The sequence below is a fragment of the Lepisma saccharinum genome, chromosome 14 (genome assembly GCF_977018435.1).
Source record: "Lepisma saccharinum chromosome 14, izLepSacc3.1, whole genome shotgun sequence".
NCBI lineage: Eukaryota > Metazoa > Arthropoda > Insecta > Zygentoma > Lepismatidae > Lepisma > Lepisma saccharinum.
Genome location: NC_139242.1, coordinates 70,940,371 through 70,961,477, shown reverse-complemented (window position 1 = coordinate 70,961,477; position 21,107 = coordinate 70,940,371). Strand labels below are relative to the sequence as shown.

The window sequence follows — 21,107 nt, the reverse complement described above, 5'->3', positions numbered from 1 at the left end:
TGAATAATTTAACAATTACAAGACGCACGAGACTAAAAATTTTCATAGTTACTAAGTTCTATGCATAGTTTCAACTCCCCAAATTTCATGAAAATCGGAGATGGTCAGGTTAAAAATTGCATATATCTGTGTTGATTTGGCATGGAATGACTCATATGGAAAAATTTGCAATAAGTGCAAGGGCAAAAATCACTTTGCAGTAGGGTGCACTATTACGAGAAATGAGAAGAAAAGGCAAGTGCAAACACACAATGAATCAAATGATGAGCATGAATCATGCTTGTATGTTGATATGGTGCAACAAAGTGTTAATTTAAGTACACGTAAGAAATCGAGTAATGTTCCAAGTCCATTGAAATCATGGAAAAAATAAATCCAAGTGGAAGGTACAAATATAGAATTTAAGCTAGACAAAGGTAGTGAAACTAATGTATTGCCTCAGAGGTACTATCAAAACATAAAGTGCAAGGAAGGAATTAGACCGTTGAAAGAAACCTCAACGTTGCTTGTGTCATATGGAGGTAACACAATAAAACCTGAAGGTGCGTATTACTACTATGAAGTGTAAAACAAAGAAAGGTATAAATGTTCCTGTTGAATTTTACATTGTTCAAAATGAAACAATACCATTGTTAGGTTTAAAAGCATGTATAGATTTAAATTTGGTCAAGCGCGTAGATTTTGTTACTGATGTTAAATCATTTTCTGAACACACTATTACCAAAGACTATGCAGATGTGTTTAAAGGATTAGGAAAATTTCCAGGAAAGTCTCACCACATAGAATTGAAGGAAGGATATGAACCGCATATCAGCCCTCCTAGAAGAATATCTCAATCAGTGCATGATAAGCTGAAGAAGACATTAGAGAATATAGAGTTCAAAGGCATCATAAATAAAGTGGAAAAGCTATCAGAATGGGTCCATAATTTAGTGATTGTTGAAAAACCAGACAAATCATTTCGCTTGTGCTTGGATCCACAAGAACTGAATAACACTATTAAATTAAAACACTATGCCATTTCATTTACAGAAGATATTCTTAGCAAACTGGCAGGAAAACAACTGTTTACAGTTTGACTTGAAGGATGGATTTTAACATGTCACATTAGATGAAGTAAGTTCAAAATTGTGTACGTTTTAACGCATTAGTTGGTCGGTATTGCTTTAATAGATTGCCATTGCGTCTGCTCCGGAAGTATTCCAGGGAAAGAACTTGGAAATCTTTGGACATCTACCAGGTGTAGAGATCTACTTCGAAGATTCAATTATAACAGACAGAGATAAAAACGAGCATGATGAGAATATAAAAAGAGTACTAGAATGTGCCAGAAAATGTAACGTCAAGTTTAATTAAAATAAGATACAGTAAATGAAGTACGGTATCTTGGCAGAATAATATCAAAAACAGGTATAAAATCAGATCCAAGTCATGTAAAGGCAATTGTTGAATGGAACCACCAAAAGATAAACAAGCACTAAGAAGATTGTTGGGAATTGTTAATTCCTTATCCAAATTTATACCAAATGTGTCAGATGTAACTGCTTCTTTACGGATTTTACTATTAAGTAGAATGTAAAATTTCACTGATATCCAGAACTCGCAAAAGCGTTTGCAGAACTGAAGATTTTATAATTAATGCTGCAGTACTTCAACCATTTGATGGTAGCAAGAACATTACAATCCAGTGTGACAGTAGCAAAGATGGACTAGATACTTGTTTAATACAAGAACATCCAGTATCATTCGTGTCTAGACCATTAACTGACTGTGAGAAATTCTATGCACACATTGGGAGGGATATTATCAGTTACTTTTACGCTACAAAAATTTCCTCATTTTGTGTATGGAAGAAAGATATTAGTATAAAGTGATCGATCATAAACCATTGGAAGCAATAGTATGCAAACCAATAAATAAAGTATCGGCTAGATTGCAACGAATGCCTCGTAAGTTGCTTAAGTATAACATGAAACTTAAATACATACCTGGAAGACAGATGGTCCTGGCAGACCCATTATCAAGAGCATTTATTAAAACAAATCCAAAGGAATTAGATGAAGATATAATAAATGTTGTACATTCAGTAATCACATCATTGCCCATGAGTGAAAGAAGAATTATGCAATTTCAAAAGGAAACTGAAAATGATGCAACCGTGAAGAAAATATGCAAATTTTGTGACATGTGAAGAAAACTGGGATAATGTCAAAAATGTTAGTGATCCTGAAATTGAACATTACTACAAATTACAACATGAATTACATGTAGAGGAGGGACTATTTTTCCTGAACAACAAAATTATTGTTCTGAACACATTGAGATCCTAGCTCGAGGATTGCTGTAACCTGTAGATCTTCAAACGATTTTGAAACTTTGGTGTAATCGGACCTATTAGTATATCATGATAGTCGTTGATTATTTTTCTTACTTTACGCTGATATTTATCCATTTTTGGCCAATTGTTACTATGAGGATGCAACTGATGCAAGACTCGCATTTGGAGAATACGCGACCGAACGTGCCACCGACAAAACGTACTTACCACCTGGACCGGCTACCTGCGAAGGGTCTTCTATTGAGTCTAAAAATATTTGCGATGCTACAAAACGTACCACTTGATGGTTTTGCTGATTCCATCACACTTTATCTACGCTTTGGACTGGCAAAATTACTATATAATGCATATATATATATATATATATATATATATATATTTTGGCGTGTTTAAAATCAGCTGTGGTTAAGCTGTGGTCCACATTTTTTCTTTTGTTTTATCTTTTCGTCTTTTTTTCGATTTTCGTTTATGTCAGTTCTAACCTAACCTAGCCTAACCTAACCTTTGTCGTGTAGGTTGCCTAGAGTATCGTTCTAAATCTTGGTAATTGGCGTGTCTTCCTCTCGAACCCTTTTCTTCGCCTCTTGCATACGCTTCTTCATATCTAACTGAGCATCATTCGGGACTCCACAAACTTGATCACTCGACGGGCCACTAACCACTTTATTCTCTTTTGATTTGAAGTTGAAGCGTTTTCCTTGGAGTGGTACGCTTTGTCGCGGAGTAAATATCTCGAAGGTAGATGTTTATCTGAGTGGTACGTTTCGTCAAGAAAACCCAGGTGGTACGTTTTGTCGCTGGTACGTTCTGTCGGGACACCGAATTTGGAATATTCCGCATCGAGGTGGTGAACCATCGCTCAACATGCTCGAGTACCGAGGCAGCAAGGGACTACAAATCCGACTACATTACTTACTAAGGTTCATCTTTCTAGCTGATGGTTCCATATGAAGCTGCCATTTTCCTCAAAATCTAGCAACAAATCTCTGCCGTGGATGCTCAAGCCGTAGAAGGGAAAATGTAGGAAAAAATATGGAATGTTTGTTTCGCTCATTTCCGGTGATGATGTACGACAGGAAAGGCTGTCTCTATCGATCTTAATGAACCTGCGCAGAGAATAACGTTGTTACAAAGTGGAAAACTAAGTTACACAGCCACTTCCTTTCCCGGCTATCAGCAGATCGTTTGTTCAAGATGAAAAAGGGGAAGACACAAACTGCGCATGCTCGTAGTCATCCAGACAACTTCCTTTTGCAATTTGCCTGTCTGGGTTCTTGTGATAACCTCGGGAGTTTTTGTTTTTTTTAAGAAGTGGCATGATTTGATTTATTTTACTTCTTTTCTTCCACTTTTGGCTAATTGAGAAGATGAGAATGAAATAATGAAACGACAATCACAAACACACTTGATGAAGACGCAAGCAAACATTTTTAATGTCCTGGTAAGGACTCTGGCAACAATGCTCAGGTGCGATCCAGTTCGTGAGATCAGGGACGACAGATTCTTAATGGGACTCGCAACTTCGTTCCGAGTGCATTGCAGCCACAGACCTTTAGATACAGACTGGAAACAATGCGCTTTTGTTTGATCAATCGGTTGTCCCCGGTCAGATACTCTGATTCAACATTAAACATAAAATGAACCAAATTCACTCCAGAAACTTGGAAATTTCCGAAGTAAAGAAAGAAACTCTCCTACATTTTGCCATATGTTGAAAAAAAGTCATTGATTGTTATGTGCAAATATGCCAACATGCGTAAGATACTTTTAAAATGTTGCCAAATATGGTTCCATTTTTAACACATATTGTTCATGCTTAAAAATAACATATTTTAGACACTTTTAGCACCTATAAATTCGGTCTGTAGATAATAAAATGTTAAAAAATGGAACAATTTCTGTAATTGACGTTTTCATGCCCTTTCACCAAGGGTCTGTGTCGGCCCCCGTGGCGGAATGGTTAGCACATTGCGCGACGACGCCGGGGGTCCCGGGTTCGAATCTCGGTCTGGGCATGAATGTTTGTGAGTGTCCATTCATCAATTTCATAGCATCATCAGTCATCCCCATCTTTGCAAATTAGCCAAAAGTGGCACAAAACGCGAAGTAACATAAAGCAAATCATTCATTCAATCAACCAAGGGTCTACGGAGTAAAAAACAATAAATCAATAAAAGTTATTTCCAGATACACTTGAAAATAATACGTTTTTACACTGGGTAGGGTTATTGAAAGTGAAAGATCACAGTTAAATCATTTAAGGTATCATTCTTAATCTGTTTCTGTTATTTTACGTCACTTTTCTACTTCTTGATGTGATCGCAACGATGAGGATGAATGATGAATCGAAGAATGCATAAGACCTGGCCACGGAGACCGTGGACAAAGAGTGCACATAGACATAGTTATATAGACTTTGACAGTATTTCTTACTTAAATCGATATCATGTTGAATATACAACGTCCGCCCATAAAGACAGGCAGTCGGTATCGGGGCAAGCGTGTGTCAGATGCAGGTCGTGTGCTGCGGCGTACAAAATGCGCGCACCAAGATGGAACAACGTTACAGCATAACGTTTTGTTACAAATTGGGTAAATCGTTTACTGAAACGTTACGGATGATACGGGCAGTGTATGGTGATGCAGCATTATCAAGAACCCAGGTGTATGACTGGTACAATCGTTTCAAAGGTGGACGTGAAAGTGTCGAGGATGAACCAAGATTAGGACGCCCTTCAACGTCAAGGAATGACGACAATGTGAAGAAAGTTCGTGCACTGAAAATCAAACAATGAATGAGTGGTATTACAAGGAATTGCTTGGTCGACTCAGAAATAGGATGAAGCGGGTTAGGAAAGACCTCTGTGATTCTGGCCAATGGTTTCTATTACACGATAATGCTCAGCCTCATACCGCATTGTCTGTACAACAATACCTTGCTAAGCATTCAGTGACAGTGATCAATCACCCTCCATATTCTCCGGACTTATCGCCTGCTGATTTTTACCCTTTTCCGAAGCTTAAGATGGCTATGAAAGGGCGAAGATTTGACGACGTCGCTGAAATTAAATTAAATGGTACGCGTATTTTGCAAACACTTACTGTCAATGACTATCAGCAGTGTTTCCAAGACCTGTACAAACGCTGGTCAAAGTATATTTTCTCCTCTGGTGATTATTTTGAAGGTGATAAAGTCATTTGAAGGTAATTACTGTTTTTTTATGGGCGAACCTTGTAAATGGACATTGGTGTGCTCTATACCCGGCGTTTTATGGAATTCATGGCAAGAATTTTCTTCCTGCTAAACAGGTGGTAACACTGCAATATGAGAATACATGCTTCAAAGCTCGTCGGATGTGCTTCCGAATTCCGCCACTAGAGCGTTCTGAGTCAAGGGAGGAACGTCAGTGTGACATTAGGAACACATACAGTGTGATCCATGATTAATACCGTGCAAATTTTTCATGACTATTTTCATTAATTTTTTTCTTACATCCTATGTGTTTTAAGCGATGGATTTTTATGTATGCTGGTGCAGAAGTTGTCAATGGCTTGTTTTGAGTTTTCTTTTAATTCTGGAAGCTCTTATTTGGTCAAATAAAGTGCACTAACATGGTGATGGACAATTTGCACGGTAATACTCATGGATCCCACTGTACTATATGTTGTTATATTAGTCAATTTGGATATATGACACAATGAAAGTTCACCATCTTATGAGAAGTGCCTTTAATTCGCACACATGTAAAACAACGACAGAATCATCACATATAAACGTATCAGCTGCATATGCTGTTCTGGAAAAAGACAAGATAGACTATTGATAGCTACATTGTACACGTACACATTGTACACGTACACATTGTACACGTAGTGTTTCATCTCTTGACTTTGTGTTCTTGCAATATACCAACAGTATAGTGAGACCACATGAAAAAGGACCTGCGCAGAACCGTGTGTCCTGTGCATCATACTCCCGCGTGGAGGAGAGGGGCAGAGTGGAGCATGCTTCCTTATGGCCTGAGTTGAACTGATTAAGGGGAAGGTGGTCGTTTTATGCAAGATAATCATCGTTTCAGTAGGTAAACATCTTTGACGAAAAGGTAGTGCCCCACTAATGCTCAATACAAACCACCACCCCTCAAATTAGTCTTCCAGATTGTCCACTGTGCTTTGCCCACGTATATGTTTGTGTGTGGGCGAGGTTTTTGATACAGGGTGGCCCGAAAAGGTAGCAGAAATTCATTGATTAATGTATATTTCTGTTACCATTTTTGGATCACCCTGTGTAAAAACAAGCATTATATGACTTCACCAATAGTGAAATGTTCACGAATCTTGTAAGTGTAACGCTACAACTTTTTTTTTAGTGTAGTCAATGCAATATTTCACCATACTCTCTTATACATATATCCATATCTATCGTGACAATATATCGCCAAATATAGTAACGATATATTCGCCGACAGGATTGGACATCATTTAACAACAAATGGGAGTAGATTTGTATTTTATACTATCTGATTATCCGGCGTTGCCCGGGTATTTATTTATCCCAATCTTGTATTAGACAGGAAAATAATGAATTCTAACTATAGTGTAAAATGTAACTAATTTTAAATGTGTTTGTGAATGTCACCAATTAGCTTAGCGACTCCAAAAACTATGGATTCCACACTAATCTAGGTCATTTGTGGCATTTTATTTTTCACCCCCTCTCACCCTCCCCCCCCCCCCCCATGCCGATAGGTGATGAACTTGGAGTTGAACCACATTGGGAGTGCTGCGAAAACAATGGATTCCATTCGCAACACAGCCTGAATGTTAGACAACCCGAGAAACACTATCGTTGTGCGGATTGCATAGAGTCACGGATGTCTGTTTGTGCGGAATTTAATATCGGTGGTTCTCGATTATTTTTACATGTCACCCCTTCTCACCCCCACCCCTAGGGGTGCCAGGGGTGTCATACGCACACAGTATTTCTTTTCAGGTTGCAAGTGATACGTGTACCAAGTTTGGTTGAAATCGCTCCAGGCGTTCGAGAGTTATTGCTGAACAAACACACACATATACACACATAAATCCATTTATACGAGATCGTATATATATAGATTTTTGTTTATTTTACGCCGCTTGTCTTCCGATTTTGGCTAATCGCGAATATGAGAACGAGTGATGATATGGTGAACTTGATGAAGTTCAAAGAACATAGAACAAACACCCTTGCCCAGGCAGGCTGCGTTTCAAACTGGCACCATTGGCGTCATAGCGCGCTCTGCTAACCACTCCGCCACGGCCATGGATGTGATGAAGCCTGTAAACGTTTCCGTTACCAATGCACAACCATTCTCTTTTAACTTCCTGCCGTGTTGCTTGACACGCAGTGGCGCTTGCATCGATTTTCTCGACTGTTCGTGAATAGGAAGTCTTTATGATGTACCGAAAAAAGAAAAACGAATTGTCACATGCGAAGAAAATGTGCCGGGCCTTCGCGTACGTCCTAACGTGTTATTTGTTCACGAATAAAGAGACGAAAAGACATAACTAATCACGTCATTACTGTCACTGTTGCATGCTTGCACTGTAAAGAGAGATTATGGATCAAGTGCCTGTGTCTATTTATAGAAAAAAATCGATATTGTTTGTTTCCTAACTCAACGTCTCATATTTCAAAGTTGGAACGAGGGGTATAAATTTAGGAAAAACATTGTGAAAACTTACAAAGTTTAGGTCTTGCTTTCTTTACAGTGGCTATGATGTAAAGAAATAATTACTGTATGGCTCCTCGGATAATGAAATGACCAGGAGTTTTCTAAGTGTAACGTTAACTACTTTTATTTTTAATTGTGGTCAGTGCAATATTTTACCATACCACACACACCCACACACACATTCTGTATATACAGGGTGATTCATAATTCCTTTTACACACTTCTAGAGGTTGTACAGGGGACTTAGTAGATCAAGTTTTGATATGGAACCCATGTCCGGAAACGTTCCGTTTTGGTACTACACAGATGACAAGATCATATAATTTCACATCTCTTGCTTCACGGTAGGCAACCCACAATGACGGAGGGCCACATTTTCTGTCACCTGATGCGATGTGTGCTGCTTCCAACGTCCTCTGTTTACAATCTGTTTACACAGAACATGTGATTCCAACATGATGGCGCACCAGCACACTTTTCCCATGACGTCCGACGACATCTCAATCAAACATACGGGGACAGGTGGATAGGTCGCGGTGGACCACGTCCTTGGCCACCACGATCACCGGATCTAACTCCTCTTGACTATTTTGTATGGGGCCACATGATGAGTCTTGTTTATGAGACTCCTGTAGTGTCGGAGGAAGACCTGGTTGCACGAGTTCTGGCTGCAGCAGACACGATTCAGCATGTATTTTTGAGCGTGTGTATGCAAACATCCTTCGGAGGTACACTGTTTGCAACAACTTCAGGGTCGCCACATCGAGCAGCTCTTGTAGTGACACAGGTAAAGCGGGAGATGTGAAATTATGTGATCTTGTCATCTGTGTAGTACCAAAACGGTACGTTTCCGGACATGGGTTCCTCATCAGAACTTGATCTACTAAGTCCCCTCTACAACCCCTAGAAGTGCGTAATAGGAATTCTGAATCACCCTGTATAGCCGATATCACCATACGGAAAAAAATATCGGTTCATCTGCGACGATATTTTCTTGACGATATATCGCGATATCAAATATCCGATATCGTCCATCCCTAAAAGCAACGTAAACTATCCCAACAGTACACACATACAGATCATTAAAAGTTAATACCCCGATAACCGATGTAACGATGGCTTCTGTGCGTCTTTCGCAAGCAACTCTCTATTACTTTCTTTTTACCAACGACGCTTTATTATTCTCCGGGCACGCGGAACGCCCCCCTCCCCAAACCCCTCCACTTCCGCTTGTTTCTTTGTGTCCGCGACGTTTTACCTCTTCCGAGAAGTGATGTATCGGCTCTAACAAACGTCGTCCGGTCGCCATGGCAACCGAGATCGCTCTGTGATGCTGACTTTTCGACTTTTGACTGCCGCTCGGCGTCCGTGATTAATTCTCGCCGGGAGGGAGATCGCTGTTCATCTTGACCCACATTCAGACTCACCGCGGGAAAGGGGGGTGGGGGAATGGGAGCTGGCTCTGAAGGGTGCGCTTAGGGGCAAGAAAAGCGGACCGTTGAAACGTCGAATCCCTTTATCAAACTGAAGTCGCAAAAAAAAGTTATGGAGTCTGGGGAAACATGAATCCCTGACAGTTCTGTGCCATTCGATCCTTAGTCGGATGCTTAGACAGAGCAGTGACGCAGGACGAATAGGGGAGGATACCTCTTGCCTCTTCAATTTTTTTGCAATAGGGGTAAAGTCGAAGTCAATATTCGAACGCCAGTTCGGTATCTTTGACACAGCTCGAGAGGATGCCGACAGGACGCGTATCTGGTTTCGACCAATCACCTGTTTATCTAAAAAGCGTTGTTGCAGTGTTTAGACATTCACTGTGACGATATACTCCCAAGGTCTCCACATTGTATAAAAAATAGCACAACATAATAACACAACCTACCAAAGGTAACGCATTCTCAACCCCACGTTAAGAAATCTCTAAAGAAACTGAATTGGCAACATCGCATTTACTCCACGTGGACTTGACAGGTGCTACCAGTTCTTAAAGCGGACGCTGTTGGTGGGAAAGGTTTGAGGGGAGGCTATTCTCGTCTCCACGCCGACGTGACGCCTGGTTGTTTACACCTGTGGCAGAGGGAACTTTCTTTGAAGTAAAGAGATGTTCGAACCAGGACTTCAACTTTACAGTATCAACATAGGTTGCACCATGATCTCTGATCCACTGTCATTCAGGTTGTTGTTGTTGTTGTTGTTGTTGTTGTTATTATTATTATTATTAATGCATAATTTGGTTACATATATAGGGCCTCCGCGATGGCATAGTGGTAACGTCGTCGCCTTGTAATCGGGGTGTCCCGGGTTCGATACCCGTTGGAGGCACATAGTGTTTCGGATCCCACATTAAACTGTAGGTCCAGTCCCCATTAGCCTTACTGTGCATAAAGTGGACTTAAAACACAAAATAAATAAATCTATCGTTACATTTATGCTTACTTGAATGACCCTGCTTCTTTTTGCCTAACATTAAAATCGCATGGTGCCTACTCACCGGGAATTCCTTGAATTCCGGTAGTTCTGCGTGTTATTGCCTCCGGAAATTATGCGTGAATTTTTTATCCGTAAAAGTGAAAAATTGCAACTTTTATTAATCCAAATCCCATTGAATTTATACATATTTATAAATGCCCTGAGGCAAGTTTTTCACAGTTTAGTTTGTATTTTTATCGAGCAAGGAAGAGAAGGTTACGTCGAAAATAAAACCCAAATTATCTCAATCCGTTTACTCTCTTAGTGCCCTTTGAGTCATTCCATATGGAATCAACACAGCCCACAACCTGACCAACTCCGGTTTTCATGAAATTTGGGGAGTTGAAACTATGCATGGTACTTAGTAACTATAAAAATTTAGAGTATGGTGCGTCTTGTAATTGTTAAATTATTCAAGGTCAAAGTTCGTATAAATTGCCCTTTTTGAGCCCGCTTAGCTATACTAAATGTGCTGTAACTCCGCCCCTATTTCGCCCAGGAAGGTCAAATAAAGCTTATAGTACAGGGAATTGAACAAGCTTTCCAGTGATATATAATAAGCCTACCTTTAGATAAAAATATAATTGTCACGTTACCTTGACCTTGAATATCTCAAAACACGTCGTCACCAAAAATCGTGAAAAAAACATATTTGGTCCCTCATGCCATACTCTAAAACATATCAAAAAATCATTCTGGGACTGCAATGGGATCAGAAGATATAAAATAATATGTGTAACTATGTGACTGATAAATGCCTCACTACATGAACTATGACGAGTCAAATGTCCCTTAACACCCCCTACAAAATGTAAAGGAGTTATCCTGGGTATAATTGGACATGAAAGAAATAGGTTAGGCACAGGGAGATCCTATTCTTAAGAATAGCGAAGAATGCAAACAAGGAAAACGAAAAGAGGAAGAGGAAGGGATTATCAACGAAGTGAAATGTAAAGAATGTCAGAGTGTGTCTATAGGAGAAACGAAAAAGAGGCTGAAAGACAGGTTGAAACAACATAGGGATGATGTACGACTTAAAAGAGAGAGAAATGCGATATTTAAACACACGAGAGAAACAGGACATACCATAGAGTGGGATGAGGCTAAGCAGATAGGAAGGGAGAAGAGAATGCTAGTGAGAAAATGGAAGGAGTCCAAGGAAATAGAGAAGAAAGGTGAAAGATAAACAAAGAATGGAAGAAGGTGTTAGAAAGAGTGGAAAGGACAAGAGAGAAAGAGGAGAGAAGAAGGAAGAAGAATGAAGGAAAAAGAGCGTGAGATAAAGAGTCCAACCACATTCCAGATGAAAGAAAATGTTTAACTAAATCGCCTGTCAGGCGAAAGTACAGTTGACAAGGGAAGGCCACCTGCTAAAATGTTCCAGGAAAACAACTTTCTAATAGTCTGGAGGGGAGTAATTTTTGTGTATATATATCGTCCTGTTTTGTACGTTGTTACATTTGTACTTGGTGCAGAGTCTGAAGAAGACCTTGCTAGAAGGTTGAAACGTTGAGTTTAGTTTATGTTTTATAATAAAATAAATTTCTGCCTTGGCCAGCATATTGAGTTTTTCATATCATGGAAACAAGGCTTAACGGTGTTATAATTGAACTTTGAATTCTTGGAAAATTCGCCTGAAAACCAGGAATTATACTTGAATTTTATCATGGTTGTAGAGTGGTCACCCTGAATCGTAATATTGATACTTAGAAGAAAGGATGTTGAAGTTGTTGTTTTTTATAGTTTTTGAGATGAAAATTATGGGTGCGTCAAGAAGCTATTTGCACCAGTCACATTATATGGGGCCAAGCCCCTTACCAATGCTAAAATAGACACTTCTCTCTGAGAATATAAAAATACCCTTGCATGGGTTAAGAGCTGAGGCTGTCAAGGGGCTCCTAGGTCAAAACAAGACAATACATAGCCCTACAAAGGATTATACTGACCCTAGATGCAGACGCCAGAGACTTGTTAACCTGCAGGAATGCAGTTTGCAGGGTGTGCTACGTGTAAGTGAGGGTGACGTGTGGGTGTTATATGGGAAAGTCACTCTTTATAAGCCCCAAGCAAAGTATAGATGATTATGTAATGTTGATTAATGTGAAGTAGCTAAAGTATAAATAATCAAGAAGACAATCAGAAAGAAGCAAAATATAGACGACTTAAAAATGCTCGTGGCTGATAATGAATGGCATTGTGCATATATTGCTTCATATTTTAATAAAATAAATTTGGAAATCACTAGGACTCGGATAGTTATGCACTAAAAAACTCAAAATATGCATGCAAATATGCACTAAAAAGTGTAAACTATGCACTTAAATATGCACTTTAAAAACCTGTTTAATTTGTAAATGCTGTATATTACAAACTATGAAAGATTACATGCCAGGCAATGAATATGCATTATTCTGAATGCTCATTCGCTACACAATTATTTTCAATTAATATGGTTCTGCGTTAAATGAAACACAATACACTACAGTTCAAGATAACAACATGTCTCAAATTTTCGAACTTGAAACTCCTGTTTTCAGCTAGAATAGTTTTATATTCAGAAACACACGCTCCACTTCGCAAGATACAAGTGGACTGTATTTTAGGGCAACAATGTCAGAGACATCAAGTTCCAGATCATCCACGCGTTGTCCATTTGCGACGGCGTTGCCAGCTTAGTCGATTGTTGAGGTAAGAATGACGTACTTGCCACATTTCATACAATCCAGGAAAAAGGAAATAAGAAAGACGGAAAAGATAAAGAAAAGAGAACCGAGGAGATGAAAAATAAATACAGTATATGCTCGGTGATCGTTGTGGGTACAAAAATGTGCACATCAACTTATTTTCATATAAATATGCATTTGCATATGCTTTTTCCTCTCCATCGTTCGATATAGTGTGCCGGCCCCGAGACACCTACCTAAGAGAGATCTGCTTGTAAACTTAAACATAAATACTCAAGAATCACGTAGATACGTTGCAGATATGAAATTACTACAAAATATCATTAATGGAAACCCAATGCAGCATCCCACTCCACGAACTCTCCCTCAGTGTGCCTAGACATGAAGCACGGAGCAAGGAAACTTACCACACTGCAACTCCCAGACTCTCACTCATACAACGTTCATTATTCCATAGGCTACCGAAACAATTCAACATCATCTCAAATCAAGTAGATATATTCAGTTCGTCTTTTATCACCAACTTAGAAAAAAATTGTACATAAGTATTGCATTGTGAAAATAATCTGTTTACCTTGGTACTGTCTTGGCTTGTTTATACTTTATTTTATTTTATCTTGTTTTTTGTGTGTGTGTTTTTTTTAACACTAGTGTACTGTTTTACTGTTGTTTCTTTCCGGTTTAAAATGGCTTCTGCTGTACTGGAAATTTCAATATATAAAACAATCTTACATGATATCAATGTATAATTTTGGATTCTAAAATAATAATTGTTTTTACACAATTTCTACGTCAAAAGTAAGAATCGTGTTGATAATTTGATTCGTGCTGATGATTTTTGATCGCAACCACATTCATAAGGGGATCTTTTTTCTCGAAAATTACTTTTGAATGTTAGCGCAATACGATAAGCATCTTACACAATTAGTTATAGTTATGTAATATACTTGTGTATATTACGTAAAATAAATACTACGAATCGCACATTACATCTCAATGTGCTGCATGTGTTTCTCGAACCATGGTTTTTACTACCCTTACTACTAAAAGCAGACATTGAATCCACAAGCACCGAACAACGTTTTAGACTTTCCACAGCCGACTACATTCGTGGAAAGTGATCAGATTTTCGTTCAAGTGATCTCTCAGTCGAAGCCGGTAACTCGACAGTAAAAGATGGTGTGGACTCCACACAGAATCAAAATGTCGAGAGGACTCACGCGATACAATAAAAATCAACAGACCGAGCTCTGGAGAGAAGTCGTAATGGTGTTATAGCTCAATTCGGGGAATAACGCCTGGAATAGTGATAAATCTTCAATCTCTTCGGAAGGCGAAAGCTTTTTCCTTTGCGTAAAAATGCCGCTCCGGGTCTCTTCAAGAACTCAACGCCGTCGAGTTTAACCTCGAAGACAAGGCCCTTTTAAATTATTTAACGTGTTCGGAAGCGAAGTGCACTCCTTGAAGTTTAACTATGTCTTTCTCACATTTCTCTGCGTACTTCCCTCGCTCTACAAGTTCCGTATACAGTTGCCGCACCCCAAGTGCCATTTTCAGGAGAGAAACTCGTCATTATGCCAAATGCACGCAATGTTTCTGGCTGTTTTTTACCTGTGTTTCGCAAATTGCTAGCCAATACTTCCAATAGTCATCGTACCAGAAACGCGAATTGTTTTCCGAATTCTAAATATCATATATTTTAATCTAAAATGGGTGATATGCAATTTGACGTCAGCGGCGCAGGGCAGTATGGGAAACCTTGCCGAAAGGTCCAGCAAGCGATGGCAAGCGCGTAGCGAAACAAACGCCACGTGCATGAAAATAATTTATCATATTATCGATTTAGTTGTACCTTGAATCACTACCACAAAGACTGCAAGTCGGCCCCCGTGGCGAAGTGGTTAGAACATCGTGCTACGACGCCAGGGGTCCCGGGTTCGAATCCCATCCTGGGCATGGATGTTTATTGATTGACCATTCATCATATCATCACTCATCCCCATCTTCGCAAATTAGCCAAAAGTGGCACAAAAGCGAAGTAAAATAAAGCCAGTCAATAAACAAGTGCAATGCTTACCAAGTTTCTTGACAACTCCGAAACTTTTTCCGGAAACAATGCGGCGTGATTTCGCGCCATGAATTGTGAGGAAAGTTCTAAGTTGAATATCATCCATTAATCTTTGCCATTTAAAGTTATTAATTATTTTTTTCAAAGCATCAATATTGCACATATCCTTGGTGTAAATCTGACTATATTTTCACCTACTACCTACATATGTACTAAACCGAATGACTGCAATATTGACGATGGAAGGCATAAGGTCGCTTCGTTCCGGCAGGCAGGGCATAAGGCGTCACCCATCCGATATATGTCTAACGAACTGTTGGAAACTGATTCTGAAGGACTAAAGAGATGAGGGGAAAAATTTATAAATGTACTTTTCAAAAAAATGTTTACTATTTTTAAAAACTGTTCAACAAAGCATAGATTGAGCGAAAATGTTAATCTCAGGGGTCTCATCCTGTCGGCTTCTCGGCTAGCATGATCCCGTTTCCGTAGAGTACTAACGCTCTAAAACAGGTCTCAGAAAACAAAAAGCTATCAACAAGAATATTTGTTTTGATGTTCTCTACGGTATCAATTTTCTCAGTGGTTTGCAGCCAAGTTTATATGATATGTACACATAATTACACAATACTAATAACATTTGTTTGAGTTTAGTATTTTACTAGAAATGGAAATTGTCCATATTTTATAATGGCCTCACAGATATGGTTTACAGAGGGCCTTACTTTTACTAACGAATTTTTATGTTTTGGCCATTCAGAATTTGTTTTAAACATGTTGCTGTTTAAAGTTCCAACACAGTTAAGTCATTCATATGTAAATTATGAAATTCACTGTAAAGAACCCATATAAACACATATTTCTGTTTTTTATAACCATTAGTGATGTAATGTAAAGAAAGTGATAATATAACCATGCTATTTCACGATCATATATTCCATGAAATTCTGCAAAATAAATTTCTAATATTCGGTAATTTTTATGGAAGAAAATGCGACACGAACGTATAATAACCTTTAAACAGATATCAATAACTTTAAAAATAATGTACCTTGTAAATAATAAGGTTATTTTAAAGTTTACAATGCACGTCAGCATCATAATTGGAATTCTGTGGTCTTTTGCGAATCAGGTGTTGAAGTTGATTCGGACATATGCATGCTTCAAATTTTAAAACGTGCCCATATTTCTTGTGAGTTGGAGTGAAGTTTTAATATGTGAAAATCTTTTGCTCTCTTCATTTAAACCACAGTTTCATATTTTGTCCACAGCATATTAAATTTGATTTAATAATTTCTCTCTTGGTTCTTTTCAGACGCCTTACTACTGGGCCTCACAGAACCACAGCCCAGACAATATCGAGTACGCCATTTATCTTGCAAAGCGCTCTTTGAGGAACAAGCAGAAGCACGCGTTGGAGGATTATGAGATTGTAAGTAATTTGAAACTTCCACAGACTAAATACGAATTGAATTTCAGAAGTAATATTTGCGGATTGCTGCATTGAGATGACATTATTAGTTTCTAAGTTGTTAACGAATTCAATTGTTTATCAAATGCTTTTGTGTTCTTATAGTATGGACAATATTGCATTATTTTTCCTTTTATTGTTATTATTAGAGCTCCAATTGTCCTGTCAGTACGGTGTGTTACGTTCCAACAGTTACTTGCACCCCCTCCACTTTTTACGCTTTGGTTCCCGCACTATGGCCTCTTAATAGTAGACCTTGTCTACCGAGAAAAAGTTAACTATACTTACCCCCCTGTTTTGGCACCCAATCACCGCTACTGACTGAAACCTTTCTCAGGGTAGGTTTGGGAATGGAAGTGGTGACCCTTTATCAAGACACCCAAATGTCAACTAACGAGTCTCTGGCTTCTTGATCCATAACCACTATAATTATCTGTGGGACTTCCGTTGTATCTGTCCATATGTGTTTTTGATCGTCTCTTCATCGTATCAGCAATCATCCTCATCTTTGCAATTAGCGAAAAGTGGCTGAAATGCGAAGTAAAATAAATCAAATCAATCAATCAAAAATTGCGTTTTGGCTCCAACAGTTTATTCTTTCTTATTGATTCCAGTGCATCTCAGTAAAGGAAGTACGTGAGCTGGAGCTTTCAGTACTTAATGTACTTTTTCAGAGAATAATTCTCAATCCAAACTTATACGGACAAACTTGTACCATTTGTTTTTGTAATGAAGCTTTCTCGTAGTGCCAGGCATCTCTTCGACACTTTTGAATCCCAGGCGATGCATGGATGTGTCTTGGGGTGTAGTAGTACGCCCAAATGTCAACGTACCTTCCACATAGTACACCTGGACTGCATTTTGCAGACTAACGAGGCTCTGGCGTCTGGACCTGTGTTGTGTCGTCCGTATATGTTTGTGATTGTCCTTTATCTCATCACATCATCATTCATCGCGATTAACCAAAGGTGGAAGAGAAGCGACGTAAAGTAACCCAATTCAATGACTCAATTAATGAATGTGTCCTCAGCACTGTCACTGGCCTACTGTCCCAGACAGTGATCCTTGTTGTGTCGGATATCCCTTCGACACGTGTCTAGTATACCAGACGAGACAAGGCAAAGGGTTGGTCAGCTGGCATCTATTATAAATAAATAAGTACCCCTGGGAAGGTTAGTGTCAATATTTTACTTAACAGGCTAGTTGTGGAGATTATTCACGTAATTGTAGAACATAATGAACCACCATTCGAAATTAGCGCCCTCGAGCCGAAATCCGAGACTTTATTTTCCAGTTTGGGGATTGTCTTAATCTATGAAAAGTTACGTTGACGAAAATGTTTGATGTCTCATACCACATATAAATGCAAAAATGAATCATTACTTTTTAATAATTTCTAATTCTTTTAGGTATATTTTCCCTTGCTGTGTGGATCTAAATAGAACAGAATTATCGTTGATTTTTACAAGGTGGAGCAGATTTAGGTAAACAGTTTCGGGATGCTGAAAGTTTTTAATAAATGATCACAGACATACCTTTTGTTTAGAATTGTTTTCTTTAGAGGTAAGTTCGAAAACACTTATTGGCAAGACGTCAATTCAACTCTGTCCAGGAAATATTTTTGGAACTCTCTTTGCACGAATATTGGCGATCCAAATACTTTTCCACAATGAACACACGATGCCCCCTTTCGTACTTGGTCGCCATCTTGAATTAATGTCTTGCCAACAAGTGTTTTCCAGCTTGCCTATAAAAAAAATTGAGTTATTGTTCATTACTAAACAAAAGGTAGTATGTCTTTAAGATCATTTGAAGGCCTCAGGTGTAAAACATGGTGACATTTTGGTCATTTTTGAGTTACAAAGTAAAATGTGCCACCCTTCAATTTTCGAGTGGAATTGCCATGTCATACAATTTGCATTGGACTCAGTGAAGCCTTCTGAAATTGGTAAACACGACACGAAAACAATTTATCTACAGTATAGCTTCTAACAACCTTTTTTCTTAATGAACTCAGAAATTACCAATGTCACTTACCATGTTTTACACCAGAGCCCTTCATTTATTAAAAAGTTGTATCATCCCAAACGTGGTTTAACTAATTCTGCCCCACACTATATTTGGCAGACTCTTTGCTGTCGTTTCAAATTTTAGCGACTAAGTTTTCAGTTTTTGCGCCTAAGTGTAATACATAAGTCGCCAAATGTTGCAATGAACCCACTATTTACTTCGGCTCAAAGAGCAAAGAGTAAACAGTCTAACTTTACCCTGGCTGAGAATATATGCTCGAAACAAGTACATGCAGAGAAATACGATCCAGACCTCCTGTGCGAAATAATTGCTTTCCTAGGGTACTGAAACACCAGCTGCATTTGATCACTCAACCGAGACATGCAAAATTAAACAAACATGCGTTCCTTCTGACTGATAAACAAGAACAAAAATCAATGAAGAAAGAAAGCAAATATCGAACAATGTCGGATCATTACAGAAGAAGGTTATATAAATATTGCTTTGGCATTTGGGCTGGAAGGTAATGGAAATAATGGTATCGATGTTTTCCCAACCAGTGTGGGTCAAACAGTGAGGTTTAGATAGGAGGAATCTAATGAATAATAATAAAATAAAACGGGGTTAAAGCTGGAGTAGCTGATCACGCTGGAAAAAAAAGTAACGTACAGTCCCCAGCAATAAAGATGGAGATCCTGAAATAGCAGCTTTCCTGTGATGTGTTATGTGTGTTGCCTAACTCTGTGTCGATGAGCCAACTTCATTAGCAACTTTTCAATAGCAAATTCTGACAAAGTGGATAATTGTCGAGTAATTCGTTTAGGTTTGTAGTATGTGATGTATCCATTGACATGAACCTATCGTGTAATCAAATCCCTTCAACAAACGGTGTAATTTGTTATTGATTCGATTCTGCAGAGTATTTGCACTGTTGCATTTAGATTAACCACGAAGATAAAACAGATCAAAAATTAAAACATCAGCCTTGCTTCTACACCCCCGGTAATGTTGTAGGACAAAGAGGCGTTGGCAGATGGACCCACAGTTCTCTGTGAGTATTTGTGTCGTGTTGTCCCTTCATTCAGCTCATCATATAACTAGACCTCGGAGTTTTATGTAATATCAATGTACAAAATATGTACATAAATATGTAACAATAATTGATAAAATATGTACCTAAATATCAAAAGGATATGTAGCTAAATGTGTAGCATCAAAGAAAATGTAATATTAATAATAATAGAGCATCCAAGGAATTTCATGAATTCTGCAATTTAATTTGAACATATCCAACATAATTTTAAGGACATAATTTCTTCAAATTAAAAGTTGTATCAAATTTATAAACTCAAAAAAGCACAGCAACGTGTACATATTTAAAAAAACAATTTTCTCAACTATTAATTACTTTTCACATCGCAAATTATTGTAGAATATGTAAATATGTAAGAATGCTCTTTGTAACTTTGGAAACAAATCGTAAAAGAAAGCATCTACAAGAAAGTAGGTTTCTTGTCCACCGATGCCAAGTTTCTAGGTGCTTTACCTAAACCTAAAAGCGAAACGAAGATATGCAACCAGAAGATTGGGGGAAAACTCCAGCATCTTTCGATATTTTTTTATTTAATTTATTTATTTATTATTATTATTTGTCTTCAGCCTGTCTTTCGACTTGGTAGTAAATTTTAGGTGTCTGTAAGCACTATGCATCTCATTGATAAGAAAATATGACATCACATGAGCTACAAATTTTCTTCATTGTGTTTCAGAGATCAAAAATATGTGGAAAAGGGTAAAGATATGGGAAAAAATACCGATATATGTTGTTTTATGTAAAGTAAATTAGCAAATATGTAATATCTTGGCAAATATGTAAAAACATAAAACTTATGCAAAATCATGTCAGTTATATAATTCGTTGACATTTTCCTGTTCAAGGTATGTATATAGAAAGGAATATAATATGTGATTACATACAAATCCGGAATCTACTTATAATCATTCATCCTCATCGTCGCGATCAGCCAAAACTATAAGAAAAGCGACGTAACATAAAGTAAATCAAGAGCAAAGAAAAACTGTAAATTTTCCATTGCCTCCAAAACCAGGGAAAAAATAAGAAAATTATCTGTGAGTTTCAAATAATCAGTATAAAATCAATGGTCAGATATTCTAACGCACACATACTTTGAAAAAGTGTGCAAACTTTCGTGATTATATGTACTCTTCACAAATGTACATTTATTTATTTAATATTCAAACCTGATTCTACTATCGATTCACCACAACGCAATACATTCAGACCCATTGCCTTAAATTGGCCTTACACTTTGAGTACGTCTTCCTATTTGGT

General features: G+C 38.2%; 1 protein-coding gene across 5 annotated transcripts in view; it reads left to right on the top strand.

The window, feature by feature from the left end:
* LOC145999010 (regulator of G-protein signaling 9) overlaps positions 1-21,107 on the top strand; it is a 304,822-nt gene that overhangs the window by 206,540 nt on the left and 77,175 nt on the right. For all 5 annotated transcript variants that reach the window (XM_083135882.1, XM_083135883.1, XM_083135888.1 and 2 more), the window contains exon 6: positions 16,589-16,705. In XM_083135882.1, the coding sequence (XP_082992008.1) occupies positions 16,589-16,705 (117 nt within the window). The remainder of the gene's footprint in view (positions 1-16,588; positions 16,706-21,107) is intronic.